This window comes from Tigriopus californicus, chromosome 11, assembly GCF_007210705.1.
Source record: "Tigriopus californicus strain San Diego chromosome 11, Tcal_SD_v2.1, whole genome shotgun sequence".
Lineage (NCBI taxonomy): Eukaryota > Metazoa > Arthropoda > Copepoda > Harpacticoida > Harpacticidae > Tigriopus > Tigriopus californicus.
The window spans coordinates 9410986-9428763 of NC_081450.1; the positions used below are offsets into that span (position 1 = coordinate 9410986).

The 17778-nt window shown below is 41.8% G+C and overlaps 3 protein-coding genes across 3 annotated transcripts; 2 read left to right on the top strand and 1 right to left on the bottom strand.

Moving 5' to 3' along the window:
• The first annotated feature begins 53 nt into the window (after positions 1–53).
• LOC131890508 (mitochondrial 10-formyltetrahydrofolate dehydrogenase-like) lies at positions 54–2600 on the top strand. Its single transcript, XM_059239863.1, is given in 1 exon segment — positions 54–2600. A coding segment is annotated over 1 exon segment (2331 nt). The 5' UTR covers positions 54–243; the 3' UTR covers positions 2575–2600.
• On the bottom strand, positions 2577–13386 carry LOC131890519 (uncharacterized). Its single transcript, XM_059239875.1, is given in 3 exon segments — positions 2577–3160; positions 4728–4956; positions 12614–13386. Coding segments are annotated over 3 exon segments (906 nt in total). The 5' UTR covers positions 12893–13386; the 3' UTR covers positions 2577–2762.
• On the top strand, positions 5612–9646 carry LOC131890513 (prolyl 4-hydroxylase subunit alpha-3-like). The gene is made up of 2 exons (XM_059239868.1): positions 5612–6209; positions 6584–9646. The coding sequence occupies exon 2, from the start codon at positions 7519–7521 to the stop codon at positions 9292–9294; it is 1776 nt and encodes a 591-aa protein (XP_059095851.1). The 5' UTR covers positions 5612–6209; positions 6584–7518; the 3' UTR covers positions 9295–9646.
• Positions 13387–17778: the final 4392 nt, after the last annotated feature.

The window sequence follows — 17778 nt, forward strand, 5'->3', positions numbered from 1 at the left end:
TTATAAGAAAAAGCGTTACATATTCAGAGGCCTAACGTTGAGTCCTCACATGGGTGTGTATGGTGAGTTTGTTTCAATGAGAATCTGGTTTTGGGTTGGCCAGAACAGGTTTGAAAGACCATTGGTTGTTCAGGCACAAGATACCTTTACTCTCAACCTCAACCGGCTCATTGAGAAACCAAAAGACTCGGGTCAAGCCCAACTTTTTCTTTTACAACAAAAAGTTGGACAACTTTGAACACAATGAGTAAGGAACAATTTAAAATTGCAGTGTTGGGCCAATCCCAATTTGCAGCTAATGTGTACACATTACTAAAGCGTGAAGGCTATCGCATTGTGGGGGTCTTCACAATTCCAGACAAAGGTGGGGTGGAAGAACCAATTGCTATTCAAGCCTCCCAAGATGGAGTGAAGGTTTTTAAGCACAAATCCTGGAGAAGGAAAGGTGTTATTTTATCAGAGGTCTTGGAGCAATATAAGTCAGTGGGAGCCAATCTAAATGTGATGCCTCTTTGTCCACAATTTATTCCGATGGAGGTGATTGAATCTCCTCGACATCAATCCATCTCATATCATCCATCTCTGTTACCGCGACATCGAGGAGCTTCGGCCGTGAGTTGGACTCTGATTGAAGGGGATTCCAGGGCTGGCTTCACCATTTTCTGGGCTGATGAGGGCCTTGACACGGGGCCGATTCTTCTCCAAAAAGATTGCTAAGTCCAGTCCAATGATACCAAGGACAGTTTGCTTCAAAGGTTCTTATTACCTGAGGGTGCCAAAGCCATGGTTGAAGCTGTGAACTTGATTGCCAATGGAACAGCCCCCAGGGCACCCCAACCCGAGGAAGGTGCGACCTTCGATGCTTTCTTGAACAAAAGTGAGTTATGTAGGGTTGATCTTAACCAGTCAGCTGAGCGGGTGCACAATTTTATCCGAGGTCTCGAACGAGAACCAGGATCCTGGATTATTCTAGAGGGCCAGAAGATCAAAGTGTTCCAATCATCGTTGGCAAGTGAGCCATGTGATAAAGACTCCAAGAGTCTCGTTGTGGAGGGATCTGACGAGCTAGCCATAGCCCATCCAGATGGTCTCTTTCTAAAATGTGGCGATGGTCAATTTGTGAAAGTGGAACTCATTCAAATGGAAGGAGGTTGCTTTTCATCGACGAAAGATTACTTTGGAGTAGTCACGGGCATTAATGACCATGCATATTTGAATCTGATCAAGCACGATGAATCCTTGACAAAGTTATACATATCAGGGGCCAACGAAAAAGACGACATCGAAATAAATTGCGATCACTTTGTGAATGGTAAATTTATGAGAGGAAACAGAACGATGATCTACTCGGTCATAAACCCATCTAACAATGAATGCATACACGAGATATTTTGTGCTTCCGACGATGATGTCACAGAGGCCATAAAAAGTGCCCAAAAGGCGTTCATCCCAATTCAGAAAGCCATTCCAATGAAGAGGTTTCGTGAAGTCATGAAAATCATACTACTTTCCGAGGAGTTAATAAGATTAAAAGTTTTGGAACAAGGGATCTTGATATCGACGGCCAAGGACGCACTCCCAATACCCTTATCTCAGCTTGAAAGCATTGATGTAAGTCTCAAACAATGCAACGTTTCAAGCAATTCCCAAACTATGTGGTGGAGCAAGTTAGTGGGAGTTGGGGTATGTGTTCTCGTGATCCACGAATTGGATTATCAATCTCTCGAACATATACTTGTTTCTTTAGCACTTGGAAACTCCATCGTTATATTATCCATGGGAAACAATAACCTTGCTCTAATGAAATTAGTGGAGATATTGCAAGGCTTGTCCAATCCTGGAATGATAACCTTCTTATCCTCATTAAGTAAGGCCCAAGAGAAGCAAGTTGTGGAACATGCTTTTGTAACACAAGTCACGTATTGTAACAATCCTAAGAAGAATGTGCTCCAAATTACCCTCATTTTCCAAGATGCTGACGTAACAAAGATTATCGACAAAGCTGTTTCAATAATTTGCGGTAATCTTCAACCAATGGTATTCATCGTGGACTCCGGCGTTTACGTCTCATTTTTAACTGCTCTTAAAGAAGCTTTCAAGCAAGTCAAACTTGGTGATCCATCGGATCCTCAAACCCAATGTGGACCCCTATCAACAGAAGTGGAACTAAACCAACTTAGTGAACAAATCCTGTCCCTTCAAGAAAACCATGCTACGCTGGTTTTGGGTGGGAAAAAAGATGAGCAATCCAACGGCTTCTTTTTTAAGCCAAGCATCATAATTTGTAAGCTGAAGCATGCTCATGTATTTAAAGGTCTTGGCAAAGGCCCTGTCGCTGGAATTTCAAAATGGAAAGGCCAGGATGTAGAGCAGATCTTGGACCACTTTGACCCCACTTCAATCGTGACTATATTCACGAACAATGTGTCTCACGCCCTGAAAATTGCTGAAAATCTGAAGAATGATTCCTGCGCAGTGAATGACCTCAACTTTCGAAGGGAACATCATTCAATACCGTCAGATCTAATTTCACGCTATGGGAAACTCAAACGTGTCATGCTGAACTATTCCTGAAATAAAGAAGCCACGTTTATTTTCAATGTTTAAATATATAAGGGTATATAATACATGATTGTTCAAATGGCAAAAATCAACAGCTTTGAAAAGGGCCCCAATCGATCATGCAACAGACAGGAGGGTTCGTTCATCATGGCATTGTTTCAAGTTAATGCCAGACTGGGAGGTCGTTCTTACGATTCAAATCAGTTATAATTTCCAATTTGTCCCATGTATCTGGGATTGCGCCCTTGATCATCCTCGAAGTGCTCGAAGTCAATAGGTTCCAAATCAACTGCCTCGTCAAAAATGGACTCTTGGCGATGATACCCAGGTCGGACGGATGGGCTAAAAGTATCCGCCTCTTCCAAACTGGGAAACAGAACCGAATCCATGTGGAACGGTCGATACGTGGATGGCACTCCATTCACGGAGATCACCGTGGGTCCATTGGGGTTCCCCAGAATCCTGCGACCTTGTGGCGTTTCAATCACTTGATAGGAGGAACCGGAAGTAGTCGTAGTGCCAGAATGGCCGGAATCGCTACTGGTGTCACTGATCCCATGCTGCCCTTCCCACAAATCCTCAGCATCCATCAGAATTTCTGCCAATGATAACTGATTTGAAAGAAATGTACAAAACAATAAACAGTAGTATATAAAGGGGCGTTTGGGAGCACTGAAGTTCTAGAAATATTTTTGAGTATGTTTTACCAAACCATTTCCCTCTGAAGTGTTTGTGTACAATCCAAAGTTGGGGAAAACATTTACTTGGGCAAGTTTAGTACTTGACTACTTGCCTTGACGGTGCTTGCTTCACATCAGTAAGAACAACCCCTGTTCAGCTTAGGCATTCTAGTTCTTTTTCTATGGACTCAACAAAAAGTTAGCAAAAGTCTAATATAATTAAATGCTTATTCTGAAAACACTACTATTCAAATATCTTGCTATTTACTTTTTCTTTTAAGTACCTAACTTTCATATTAGTATTCAATGAAAATGCTTCAAATCTTTGGAAATAGTCCTCCAGACATTTTTTTTACTTTCTTTTCATTTAAATGTTCGTTTACATCTTTAACAAAACTTCCAGTAAATTTGGAAATGGTGAATTTCCAAGTTAATGTAGTTTCATAAGTTCTCCTAGTTGAAACCTCACTAATATCTTTTTTATTAACTGTTGAGCTATCGTCACTTTGTAAGATTCACTGCACAGGTGCTGCTTGTTTTCCTTTAAGAAAATAGTTAGTTTAAGAAGTTTCTCAGATAGTCATATCCTTGAGATGAGTTTTCTCTCAAAAAGTTAAATCCTAGTGATACCATATTTGCTATCCAATTCCACATTTTCTTGTATTTTTATTACTGAAATACATTTCCTAAACTCATTTTTCCAATTTGAAAGTATTTTTCTATTTGAGATATTTTCATTTTAACTTCACTCATTAAAATAATTTAAGAAACTCATACATCGAAACTTTTAGTAGAGTCAACAAGGTTGACAGTACCGATATGTTATTTTGTATTGTTTATTGAGACTTACACTATGTAAGAGTCTCATTCAATGAGACTAAGGGCGGCTTTACACTACGATGGAAAAACCAGAATTGAATCCGGTTTGAGGATGGAAGCAGGACTAGTGCTGGGGCGAGTCCAGACTCGAGTTCGAGTTCTTTCTAAAAGACTCAAGTCCGGATTTGTGAAAAAAATCATTCTTTGGTTTAAATTTCGCAATATGAGTCCTTTTGTTCGACTTGAGTATAGTGAAAGACTCGAGTCAAATTGCTGGACTCGTCCCAGCGCTACTCTGACCGGATTCAATCCTGGTTTTACATCCTAGTGTAAAGCCGCCCTAAAGCTACCCTTACATGAAACAGAGTCTCGTTGGATGAGACTCTCATTGAACGAATTTCTCAATTACATAATAAACCGAGAGTCTCTCTGAACGAGGTTCTTTTACTTAGAGCCCGTTGAACAAGACCGCTGGAGGCTGCCTCACTCGTTAGTTTAAAAAAGGTGAAATGACTTTTAAAAAAGCGTCTTATTTAAGAATTCTCAAGAATTTAATTTTAACCTTCAGAATGGTTGAAAATGAATTTTGAAAAAGAATAATTACCAGAATGAAGACTCCCAAACGCTCCTTCATATTATATTTTAGACATTTAACCTGCTTATTACCTGCGCACTCCATTCGAAGGAGAACAAACATGGTGATGATGGCCAAAAAGGTGCCCACGGCATCCGTAAGAAGGTACTCCAATGGGTAGGTGTTCGGAAACAGAAGTATGTGCAGAACCGTGGTTGCTGGGAGGTAGCCCGCCAAGAGTCAGCTCGCATTAGGGAGCACGGCCCGAGAATCGATGATACTCAGGCAGAAGAAGGCGATTGTCCATACGCCGTGGAAGACCTACAAGTTAAGGAAGTCATTTAGAAAGTGGTTTCAAGGCCATTTAATTTGCAACAGATTGTCAGAATCGAGGATCATCACATGAAAAAAACCTCCTTGCATACTAACTCAGGACATATCAAGGTGAAGAAACTTCCGCTTATCAAATAGGATGTTGAGCAGAAAATCGAAATGACACCTGTCTAGTTAGATTTAGTAATTTGCTTTCCTGGCCATCGAAATGACACCTGTCTAGTTAGATTTAGTAATTTGCTTTCCTGGCCAGGCTTTTGGTTCCTTCATATCTTCGACTTTAGTCAAGACGTTCGTTTCTAATCCTCAACTCGGTTATCTAATTCAGGCAGGGCCTAATTGATGTAAATGGGAAAACTGAGTACTCTTTTTCATTCGAAGGTCTCGGAAGACGTTCATGTTCTCACATGAATCACCCATCCAAAATTCCACTAAACTATTATGATGGTTTATTGGAATCAATGCAAGGTGTTCGTGGCCTAGAACTGGCTGGAGAGCTGAGTGCTCCACCCTCCCCGGCTTTATTTGGAGCGCACGGAGGTGTTCCCTCGGTAAGTGCTTGGTTAGCTTCATCTTGAGAAAGGAAGCTTGAGTGTGTGAACATAAATCGTACTGACTCGGCCTTCAACCGCGAGGGCTCAATGCTATGCGTAAAAAACACTCCCACAGTCAAGCACTGAAGGTCATCCCTTCATACCTTCGACAAAAATATACAAAAGAAATTGTGTCCTTCAAGACATTGCACGATGCAACCACACGTTAACACCGTCATGGTGGTTATCCTGATCTTGACGGTTTCCCTCTCCAGTGATGTGTACGCGGGTCGAAGAAAATCGGGAGGAAGTGGAGGTTGGTTTGGAGGTGGTAGAAACAAGCAAAATAATGGGGGTGGAGGATGGTTTGGCACGAACAAAAACCAAGGTGGCTATGGATACAACAACAGGAACAATAACAACAACTATTATGGGGGAGGCAAGAAAAGCTCCTCTGGAATGAAGACCTTAAAAAAGGCGGCTGTGATTGGAGCTGTGGCATATGGAGGCTACCAATTGGGCAAACTGACCAGCCGATTCAACAATTACGGGGGTGGCTACGGCGGAGGCTACGGTGGAGGTTACGGCTTCAGGGAGTGGAATCGGTGGAGGGAGATTGATGGGTTCATGTGTCGAAATGATAACGATTGCAACTGGATCGATAACCGATTGTATTGCCAAGACTACGAACTCGACTTCCGGCCTAGTGTAAGTAAAAATGTAGTCCTAGTGCAGTAATAACTCCAGCATGTAAATGTTAACAATCTTCGTTTGTGTATCTAGACTTACATTCTATTTGTATTTCTTGTATTTCAAACTAGGACTAGTTGTCTTAGTGCCATCCACAGATGTCTAGAACTTGAATGTAGGACAATCGACCGACGTGCACTTATATCTAGATGTCCATTAGTTATCGTATTCCCTCACTCTGTATGATATGAACTGGTGCATGGCATGTGGCTAGCATAACAACAGATTATCGTATGTTTTCATTTCATACTTCCTTGATGCTTTATCATAGTTGGGAGGGAGATTTGCCGGACACTAAATTTATCTACAAATTAAACTTTATTAATTTTCAGGCTTTGTGGTTCGGAGGCGATGCTGCACGCATTGTGGGCGAATGTGCTTGTCCCCATGGGATGGTCTGGGACAACTATGAAATGAATTGTGAGACTCAATTCTTTGGGAATGCCATTGTAATGGTATTAGGAACATTGCTGCTTATCATTGTGGGCCTGTGTTGCTGCGCCGGGATCGCGTTTGCCGTCATTCGAAACAAATTTTGAGCCACAGAATGATACCTTCTAGCTCTTCTACTTGTGCATCAAACTATAACCGGGCCAAAATGCTTCCACTACCTCCTCAGCCATCACTCACCATGCATACTTGTAAATGTACAAAACTTGATTCACCCCTCTTTGTTTGATACAGTTTGCCGTTTGCCACTATGAAACGCCGACAATGAGACAATCCATTGCTCCCAAAAGTTAACGAAATGTATTAGAATATCGAAGAATTGGCATTTTGAAGCTCACGGATGTATCAAAACAAAATGTATTGACGTATTTCATTGCCATTAACAACTGATTCTTACACTCTTGCTGTGATGGGAAACGACAGATGTAAATTACGTTAGTTTACATATCTGTAAATCCATTGCTTATTATTGAATCGACTAAATACTAAATGCTTCGCTTTACACATTACCTTTACATCGTAATAAATATGAACCACACTAATGCCAAACGGCATTTGTGTGGTTATTAAGCCAAAGGACGGGATTTCTTTGGGAGCCATTGCCATGTTCTTCAGCTAAGCATTTCACAGCAATTTTTGTGTTGTGCTTCTTCTCAGTTGAACCAATGCCCTTACCGTGGACGGCTCTCATTGGAGAACAAGCTGGGAGTTACACAGCACATTCTCTACCTTTCCAACTTGGATTGAAAGGCACGGCGAGTAGTAGAAAAGAACTTCCCGTCTTGGTCGGGGGAAGTGTGATACGGATTGCACGACAATGAGGTCTGTTCAAGTGTTATGCCTTGTGATATTCTCTGTGATATTTAAACCCACTAATGGACAAATCAAGATCGAGAAGAAGAAGGAGTTTATCACCCAAGACCGAGATGAAACCGAATTGGAGAAGGAAATCTATACTTCCACTCAACAGCTGGAACAATTTTTCCTGACGGAACAACGCTACGTAGAAGATGTCAAGGCAATCATTGACAAGAAATTGGTCTCTGTCGACGCTCAAGGAGCTTTGGGTGCCTATGTTGCCAGCTATGAGGATATCATTGGTGAACAAGACGAAGATGAAACCTTCATGCACAATCCTCTCAATGTGTACAACTTGATTCGACATGTGGCAGTGGGTTGGGGTATCATTGAGGATACCCTCGAGAAAGAAAAGTCAACCAAGGGCGGAAACCTCCCCAAACGATGCAAACGCGTTTTAGCTCGTCGGAAGCGAGATCATGTCCCCGGAGCCGCCGATTTGGATGGCGTGGCTGTGGGTATTGTCAGACTTCATGATTACTATAAATTCAACACCACCTCATTCGTGGAGGAGGGCATCTTCGAAACCGATGAATGGAGGGCTGAAACGAACGGCGACCTCACTGTGTGGGATGCTTTCAAAATTGGCGTGAAGGGCACGAACCAAATGCTTTTAGGCAGTGGAATCGACATTATGCTCAATGCTTTGGAGAAGGCTAAAGCCGATGGAATGGTCACAACACCGCCTTTCATCGAAGCTTTGGACTTGAAGGTGCTGAAAAATCTGATCAAGACTGCCAAGACAGTCCACGACCAGAAGTTGGACCGATGGGGACCCAGAACGGCAACCCACAGTACCAACAGCATCCCCTACGACAAGCGATTGGCCAAGAAGAAGAAGTTTGCAAGCCCCAAGCTTTCCGAGGTTGTTCTCAACAATGCCAGGATCATCGATAGTGGAACAGAGAAAGAGCAATACATGAACCTTTGCCGTGGCATTGACCTGAGGCCCGAGGACGTGAAGAGCAAACTGTATTGTAAATATGAGCACCGCAATAAGCCCTATTACATGTATGGACCCAGGAAGATAGAGATCGTGAGTTTGAAACCATACATTGCCGTTCTTCACGAGTTCATTACCCCGAGTGAAAGTGAGGAAATCATCAGCAAATCTACACCAAAGCTGAAACGCTCGCAAATGGTTGGACAAAGACTCAATGGTACCCTGGATGATCGCAGAGTTAGTGAGCAAACCTGGCTCACCGAAAAGGACGCCAATGCCACAATGAGACTCACCCATCGCATTGACACCTTCTTGGATCTGGAGTCGGGCTCGACCAACCACTCCGAGCTCTACCAAGTGGCCAATTATGGATTAGCCGGTCAATATGACGTTCATTATGACCAAGTTTTGATGGACAAGCGACATATGCAGAACCGAGAGGTGTTCAATATGTTCGCGGGAGACCGTATGGCATCCCTCATGGGATACTTGAGTGATGTAGCTGCCGGAGGTCACACTGTCTTCCCACTGGTCGGTGCCTACATCAAGCCTATCAAAGGAGCCATGGTTATTTGGTGGAATATGGACCAAGCCGGTGGACACGATGTCCTGACCCGACATGGAGGATGTCCTGTCATGATTGGTAGTAAATGGATTACCAACAAATGGGTGCGTGCCCATTCGCAAATGTTCAAGCGACCTTGCCCCAAATACACCGGACGACAAATCAGGGAATTTAGAAACATTGACCCAATGAACAAGCAACGCGGTGGCTTCTTCTCGGATCCTTAGACACGAAACAACTATATTCCAATTAAATTTTCATTCTCCCGCCTATTCATTCTTGTGCTAAATAAAAATCAAAAATAAGTTTTCCCAAAGATGGAAAAAAAACCTGTTGGCTTTTAGCTCTTTTCAATCGCTGAAGCCCACAGGTTTTGGATTACAAAGCAGAACTTCTCAATTCGGAGAACGTGGAGGAAGACGCTCCAGGTGCTTCGTTGTTTTTTTCCATCAAGAGCTGCATATCTACAATCTTTGCGATTCGATCCTTTTCGAATTGATTTGTTAGAATCCGCAGCAGTGTTTTCAATTTGAGACGATTTCCTTCAAGGCCGTATCCATCATTGGCCTCATCCTAGAGCCTCGGGTAATCTATTACTATTTTCAATCCTTCGTATGACTTGACAATGATGCCCTTCCTGTCAAAAATAGAGACTCTTACGGAGTCATTTCCTTCCCCATCACCAACCATAATGCGGCTTTGAATGAATCCAAAGATTAAAAAACATCATCCAACACTCTTTAACCGCTCGACAAAAGAATGCAAGACAATACATCATTTTGCTCACTATTTTCCTGAATCGAGCAAAAATGGACTTGAGCGATGGTTTCTTGACAGTGTCATTTCTGACTTCTGACAAAAGTCGAATATGCAGCGAGGTGGCGAAGATCTAAAATGCACATACCATTTGATGGCGTTCCATGTCACCTCGGTTGTACCGTATAGCACATACTGTGTACAAACCAGAAGATCCATCTGTACGTGGTGTGTCAACATAGTCATGCTAATGGGAAGAACACGCCAACTCTTGAGAATGCCAAGGGTCAAGGTTGTGCCAAGGAGTAGGAATCATTTCTCCACTGGAAGTGGATGTTGTTCGGGTCTGAACTTTGAACGAAGAAGCGGAAACTTCTTCGCACATTCCTATTGAGCACACATCTGTACCGTACAGGACACCGAATATGGCTGCTGTGCTGCAACCCAGAGAGGTTGAAAACAGCGTAGAAAATCGCGGAAGATCAGCGATGAAGAGGACAAACAAGCACAGATGAAAACCATCAACCCAAATGCAATGCTAAGGAATTGCTCGCTCAGGCTCAAATGATGGTTTCTGTGAAGAGAAGTAAGTACTTAACTAGACAGAAGGTGCGCTCTGGCATTTCGAGTTTTGACGCAATATCATCACCTCGTCTTCGTGACCTTTTCCATACTACCGAGCGATATCAAAGTTCCTAAATGCCCTTAAGTGGCGGATATACAAGACCTCTCCGCGAGCTTTAAAGCGCAGGATTGAGATGCCTCTTCAATCAAGAAGTCACTTCAATCAAATCATGTTCAATAGTGGATGTCCCCGGCCAAAACCGAGCGAATCTTTCTGTACCTCAATCGACTCAGTCAGGAAGTTGAGTTCGTGAAGAGTCATTTATCAAACTGAATAACATCATCACGAGGTGGGTTTCTCTTTGATTGGAGATCTCATTTGAAAAGCGAAATATCCGCGATTTCATCAGCGCGTGTCTCCTGCCCTATAATCAACGTCATTTTTGGTCTCCTTACCCCCTCCCAACTACTATGAAACTCTTCAAGAGATCCAAACACATCTTCGCCATCTAAGGCTAACACAATCCCATTCACTTTAGTCAGCAAGCATCAAAAACTCCTAACATGTGCATTCATGAAGTACAAGGGGGTCTTGAACATTTCTACTTGTTTCGCCTGCCCTTGTCTCCTTGCCTCCCCTGCATGTAAGGACATCCCACCAGGTGCTGAGGGGTAGTAGGTGGAATGTATCGATCCCAATGGGCTCAGTACCTCCTAGCCTGCGTGGTTGTACCGCTGTACTTGTAGCACTAACTAACGCAGGATCTTTCTTCATCGGCGGCATCTTGGAATGTGATCTGCAATTATGGTTATGATGATGACTCCCTTCAGCGGTTAGAGGAGAAAATGAAGACAACTTGCAGTCCTAAGTGAGAGCGAGTACGAAATACGTACGTGCAAACACGTTCACAAGCAGGACACGATGCTTGAGAAAATTGGTGTACTAATCATGATTACTCGCAACGTCAAGGATACCTTTTCCCGTCTTGCCACCATCACCGACGCAACAACGGGACGTACAAGATACTTAGAGCGTCCAATTCAGTGTAAACGTCGTCAGACACTTTCAAGAACATCTTGCTTGGTCGAGCTCACTCGTGGCCAATCAAAATATGCAATAATGCAATGAAAATATCTTTGCCAACTTTCGTGGTGTTAGAAATTCTGATTCCGCTCAACCATCAAGCCATGACAGCCAAGCATAGATCGTGTGTACGTGAAAAGTAGAGACACTTCTCACGTGTGCCTGAAGCACATACAATGTGATGAGCAAGCTAGTTCTGGTATTTAATTCACTCCTCACCGAAGAACTTGAAGGCTTTGAGGATTCTGATCTACGTACTTAATAGGGCGCTTCATGTCAGTTGTCGAAATCGAATCTACTTTCTCGCATCCTTCTTCCTCTAGCTAGCGTGGGCTCCAATGGGGAGGGCATTGTGATCAATGATCATAAAGACAATGATGATGATTTCATGATATTGAAGGAGTGCAAAACCACTAAATCGTCGAAAAGAGCAGGAAGAGCTGGGCCCGGGAAAGTAACACGAGTTGGGAATGGAGTTATTTACTTGCCAGACCAACAAATGCCATTTCTAACTTTCGAATGGTAGAAAACGCTCCGAACAGAGCGACTGGATTGCACCTTCATCGGCATGAAAGTTCCATATTTCTTTGCCGTTTTGCATTATTCAGTTTGCGGAAGTTGAATCAATTTTGTCCACCAAACTGGATTCTTGTTGTGTGAGTGGACAACAAAAGCTGACCATGACGGAGTCCGTTTGATTGACTATTATTATTGTATTACTTGCACGATCACTGACTGAGTTGAAGACCTGACAAATTACATCGATGTTTTGGAATGGAATATGACTACCCTTCTTATTCTTTGTTGTTAACCACACACCAACGCGAGAAGTTTTGGGACTCGTCAAATGATGGGAAATATTTCGGCGATGATGTCCAATAAGGAAAAGGGAAGACCTTGAGTGGCGAAGGTGCTCACGGTGTGTTTGAGACTGGTTGTGCTTTATGCAAAAGAAGTGCAAATATCTTTGCGCAACACCAACCTGGCTTATCCAGTGGTTAAGGTTAAAGAGTTGAACCTCCTGACTAGGAAGTACAATCAATGTGTGAGCCATCTCGTAGTATGTACGTACCTACTGCTAGCAATAGATCCATGTCATTTTGCATATCAAGTGGATTTCAAATGCCAGGAACAGCACCTACCTGAAGTGATATGAGTGAGGTCAGGGTGAAGAATTGGTACGTGAGCATGAGCAGAACCATTTTGCTGGCCACCAACACCACCATCCAGGCCATGAGGATCCTTTTCCATGTGAGATAAAGGTGAACCCATCGAGCGATCATTTTGACATTCCTCGCCACCATCTCGTCGAATTTGGGACGAAATTTCTCATGTTTCTGTTGGATGGTGGGGATTTTGTAGTCACCCAATTGGGGCGGGGGTCCCAATCGGGATGGAACACTTTTGGGACGCGGAGACATTTCTTGGTTAGTGGGAATGTCCTGGTTGGTGTTGTTGTTGTTGTCTTTGTAGTAGTGGGACTCAAGTGGTGTCACTGGATCACATGCACTTGCACATCACCCCCATGGTCACTTGTTCCACCCCAATTCAAGTAAACGGTTGTCCCTGGATTGATTTCACCGTCCAATGAATGAGCACATATCACATACACTTTTGTTCACTTTAGCCTCCCTCGCTCAACTCAAGAAATTCTTGCGTTTAACGTCTCCCTCTTCGCTGGCTTCTTTAGCTTGGTCGACGTCCTGCTTCTCGGTACCTCGGCTCCGCGGCTCCTTTCCTGTTTGCCTCCTCCAGGAGTTCCTTCCAAGCATACAATGTTACATGGATGGAGGGTAGGTACAACATTGGCTAGGGCATAGCAATCGTGGATCTCAGTACACTAGGAGACGCATCGAAGACGAGGATTCCCTTGCCCCCCACCACCTCTATCTACTCGTTCTAGCAGTTCGAGCACCACCACCGCCACCACCACCACCAGGAAAGAGCTGGGGAGGGACTTGGAGCGACTTGAACGCATTTCACACTCCGACAAGCGAGGAATCGAACTACCATGCCTAGGATATCAACAATACGCACTTCGTACTAGGCCATGAAGTTCAATAAAACGTACAACGGGTTTACCCGGGCCTGGGTATCAGATTTGTAGGACAGCCAGGGCGAACCGAGTGCTCATGCGGACGCATTTCTCACATTCGCTATGAAAGAGAAGCGTCAGGTGCTCGGATACTTCAGTTATCAAGTTTTCGTTCCTTTCAATGAAGGCACTTTATGTCCGTACAAAGGGTCCCGTACCAAATCCAACGTTCAAGCAGATGCGAGGAAAAGATCGTGCAGGACATCCCGTCCGAGGGCCATCAAGTCTTTCTAGTACGTGTAGTGTGTTCAATCATTGGCGCGGGCCCTCTTCGTATCATGATTGTGGGAACCACATATTGAGCTCTTGAAGCGAACGTTCGTTCAATCTTCCAGCCCCATGAAGCGTGATTGAAATATGGAAAAGGGCTTTTGACTCTTTTTGTCAACCAACTGGGCCCAAAAGACGGATCGTTAAGAATCCATTAGAACCAGATGGTAGCCACCTAAGGGCTTCCTAGGCGCTGGATGGGCCGACTGAGGCAAATGGTGAAGGAATGAATTAAAAGCAAGCTAGAACACCAAACTCGCTTCAACGCTCTGAGTACCAAATGGAGCACTCAATGTTCAAGTCCTCAAGCATCCACATATCTCACTCCGGGTGTCGCGATATCATTTAGCAAACGACGAAGTGGAGAAGGCCTGAGTCTAGATGCATTCAAAGTTCCAATCTCATGGACATTGGATATTTAGTCATTCACACACTCACAGGAGCCTCCGTTGCCGTAGGGCTTGAATCGTTCTATCTAGCACTTTGGCATTGGGAGGACCGTTTTGGTCAGGGCATGGCTTTGTCCTCGGACCAGTACAAAACTAGTTTATCATAGACTTAATCAGGGTCTGTATGTTGATTGGGTCGGCGAGTCAAACGTCATTTACACGCTGAATTCCCTAAAAGGTTGAATGAGCGATGCTCTTTACCTAAGCAATCGAGTTCGAATCTCACTGAAGTATGCAAACAATTTCTACAACGGTATTTCATGGTCTTTGGATTTGATGAATGGCTAATGTATCTTTTCAGATTTACCTCTTCAACCATTCCTTGTCAATGGATTGTGTTGCATATTCAAATTGTTAATAATCCCAGTAAAATAAGAACGTCGCGTGCAGGCATATCAAAATGATTGAGGAAAATTTGAAGAATGGAATCGTTCCCACATTTGTGACGATGCCAAGCAAGGCTATTCGAGACGGAGTCGAAATAACCACAATTACTACGCTTTGCGCTCTGCAAAGTGATGCCAGTCCTTTTTATTTAGTCTCAAGAACACGAATTTGGTTCACTATTTCAATCAAGATCTTGACAGGCTGCTTTAGAGCATGAGCTGCTACTACGTACTTCAGTGCGAATCACTTACCTGGTCCATTCCAATGACAAGGAGCAAGGCTGTGGTCGAAACTGTTACCTCTCTCAGAATCTGCATTACATGGTCTATTTGACGAGAGGGCGGATTGCGATGATAGTCCTCTCATCTAGCATAACACTTGTTGGTTCAAATTAACAATTTGGCAATTCTAAGCATGATCGTTCAAAATTGGCTAATTGCCTTTTCCCCAGCCAACATTACATTGAAGGCACATGCTGCGAGTACTTTGCTCGAACTTTGTTCAAAGCATCATTGAATGGATCTTTCTTGATTCTTGAGAATGATCCATTGGTGGATGGATGCAAGCATGACTGACCCCTTGTAATGTCTCTTTCTTCCAGATCGAAGCAGAATCTTTTGGACAACTGTCCAGTCAAGAATTCCTTTGTTTCAAATCCCTTCAATGACAAGCTCTTCTGTCAGTATCTTCAAACATGTACATGTGATAGGATGGATGGCATTGTGGATATTACTTGAACAAATTGTTTTCCAAGTTCAATCAATTTTTCGAGTGGGGACCTTTGACCTTCATAATCAATTGATAGATTAATTAATTGTTTTAGCTCATTGCCTTTGGTATTGTACGTACTACGGGTTGGTGCTTACAAAACGTACATCAATGAGTTCTACGATTGCGTGGATCGTACAATCATAATTAGATAAATAAAAGACTTCGGATTTTATTGGTTGAAATGGCATCAAAATAAATCCGTTTCCCTTGTGTCCAATATATGTGAATCTAGATTTCCCAAAACAAAGTGGAAAGACGAAAGTGGAAGGTTTGCCACCAATTAAGTTAATAAAAGTAACAGAATCTTCGATTCCATTTGATTTAATAAACAGGATATTTGTCGTTCCGCAATCAAAGGAACGGAATACATATCCGAGCCTTTGCCAAAAACTAGTAATTCAGTTACTCAACCATTTATCGTAAAAGCGTGGTGGTGCTACTTAAAAATCTCAATACTTCTTGACTATTGCCACATCATGGACATGTATGTATATATATCTAGTCAAATAAATGAGTACTACTGACGATGATATTTCAATTGCAAATTTATAAAATATAACCTATTTGGCAAAAATTTCAAAGTACACAAAAAGTCTCAAATAATCGTTTGGACTTGATCCCTAAATTATGTAGAATCTAAAAAAATGTTTTATATGTAAGTGATTGCTATTGGTTGCTAGAGGTATTTGCAACAAAAAAAACAAAAAGTCATAATGAAATAGTTATTCAATTTTTGCCTGTTAGTTTCGTTAGAGAATTTTGTAAAATGAGGCTTAAAGATAGTCGATATGGTCAAAAAACTTTTTGTCTTGTTCAGCATTTCATGGTGCTGAGTTTGAAAAGAAGAGCAATCTCCTTCAAACAAGAGGGCATGAAAAGTCAAAAGGATGTAAAGAGTTGTTATGTTTTGAAATCCAAACTTCAATAAGCTTAATGCAAATAAATTGACAACTGTTGGATAAGAAAACTATTTTTTCTTTTGTGATAACGGAGTTTCAAGGTAAGACTTTGACCTGAGACAATAGAAAGTCAAATTTGATCCATGGAAATCGTCTTTCTCGTCACTATTGATTATTGACAGGTGTGTTTGATATTGTTCTAACACACTAAAGCCAACCAAAGTGTCATTTGGCTAATTCTTATCAATTGATCACTTCAAAAGGACCTATTTGTGTAGCATGTCATCAATTAATAAATATATTTCCAGGGAGTAATGGAAAAATGAATGGATTTTGCCCTGGTTTTTACATTTACTAAATTTGGTAATTGAAATACTTTAAATGAAAAGAATGGAGGTTCACAATCGAAACCAGAAATGAGGTTTCTTTATACTTTTTCTTTGGCAAGTTACCAACTATGAAAAATCAACATCTATTCATTCTACAGCTGTCAGTAGAAATAGCACAAATTGAGCTTTTACCTTTTTTCTAATATGTTAAGCGATTTCACACACCAATTTTTGGTACCTTGCAAAGCGAAACTATCACAATACGAGTCTTTACATCTTTGGACATTGAAAAATACTTTCTATAACTTACTCGGCAATCAAGAGTCTCCTAATCATTTATGCATTGATCAGATCTAAGTCAACTATTTAAAAAAGATAATTATTTGTAATTGAATTACTTTTAATCACATTTCAATTCAATTTTCATTTCTTCCTGAACAAAAAATTATAAGTCATTTGCGAATGTTTTACAGATTTAAGAATTTTTTTGGAAACAGGCATTTCATGACCTCTTGTCACGCTAAGTTTGTATTTGGAAATACAAACAAAGTTGCCTGGATACAGTATTTTTAGAAAATACCTTGCTAAAAATCTGTAAATTTAGCATCAGGGGTTTGCCAAAGACGCTGGAATTTGATGACATAAATTTGTCTAAAGCATATCAAAAACTGCGCAGAAAACGGTTGGAAATTGTTTGGTCATTACCATTTGACGCTGTACTAATTAGTATCTAGTTCATGAACGCACTATCGAATTGTATTCCCGTATTTATGAAGAATAAAGAGTGGTCAATTCTTAGAACCAGGAATGATCCCACCTTCAGTTCCATCATAACAGAAATAAATGGTTTTGCGTGAAGATCGACGATGTATTTTTAAGAATAATTAAAATCATGTGAGTGAAAATGTGTTATGTGGGTGAGAATGTAATTGTTATAGTTAATTGATAAAGCTCACTTGATCGAAATGTAATTAATTCCAATTACGTTTCCTGTGAGTTCAATCATAATTAATTACATTTACATAAAATTGTAATTACAACACAGGCCTAACAATCCCATATGGCGCATCCTCGTTTCAATACCCTTCTGATTTATGTTTCATTTTT

Bases quoted from the DNA above. Each gene is read 5' to 3' on its own strand.
- LOC131890513 (XM_059239868.1), top strand. From the start codon at position 7,519: ATGAGGTCTGTTCAAGTGTTATGCCTTGTGATATTCTCTGTGATATTT.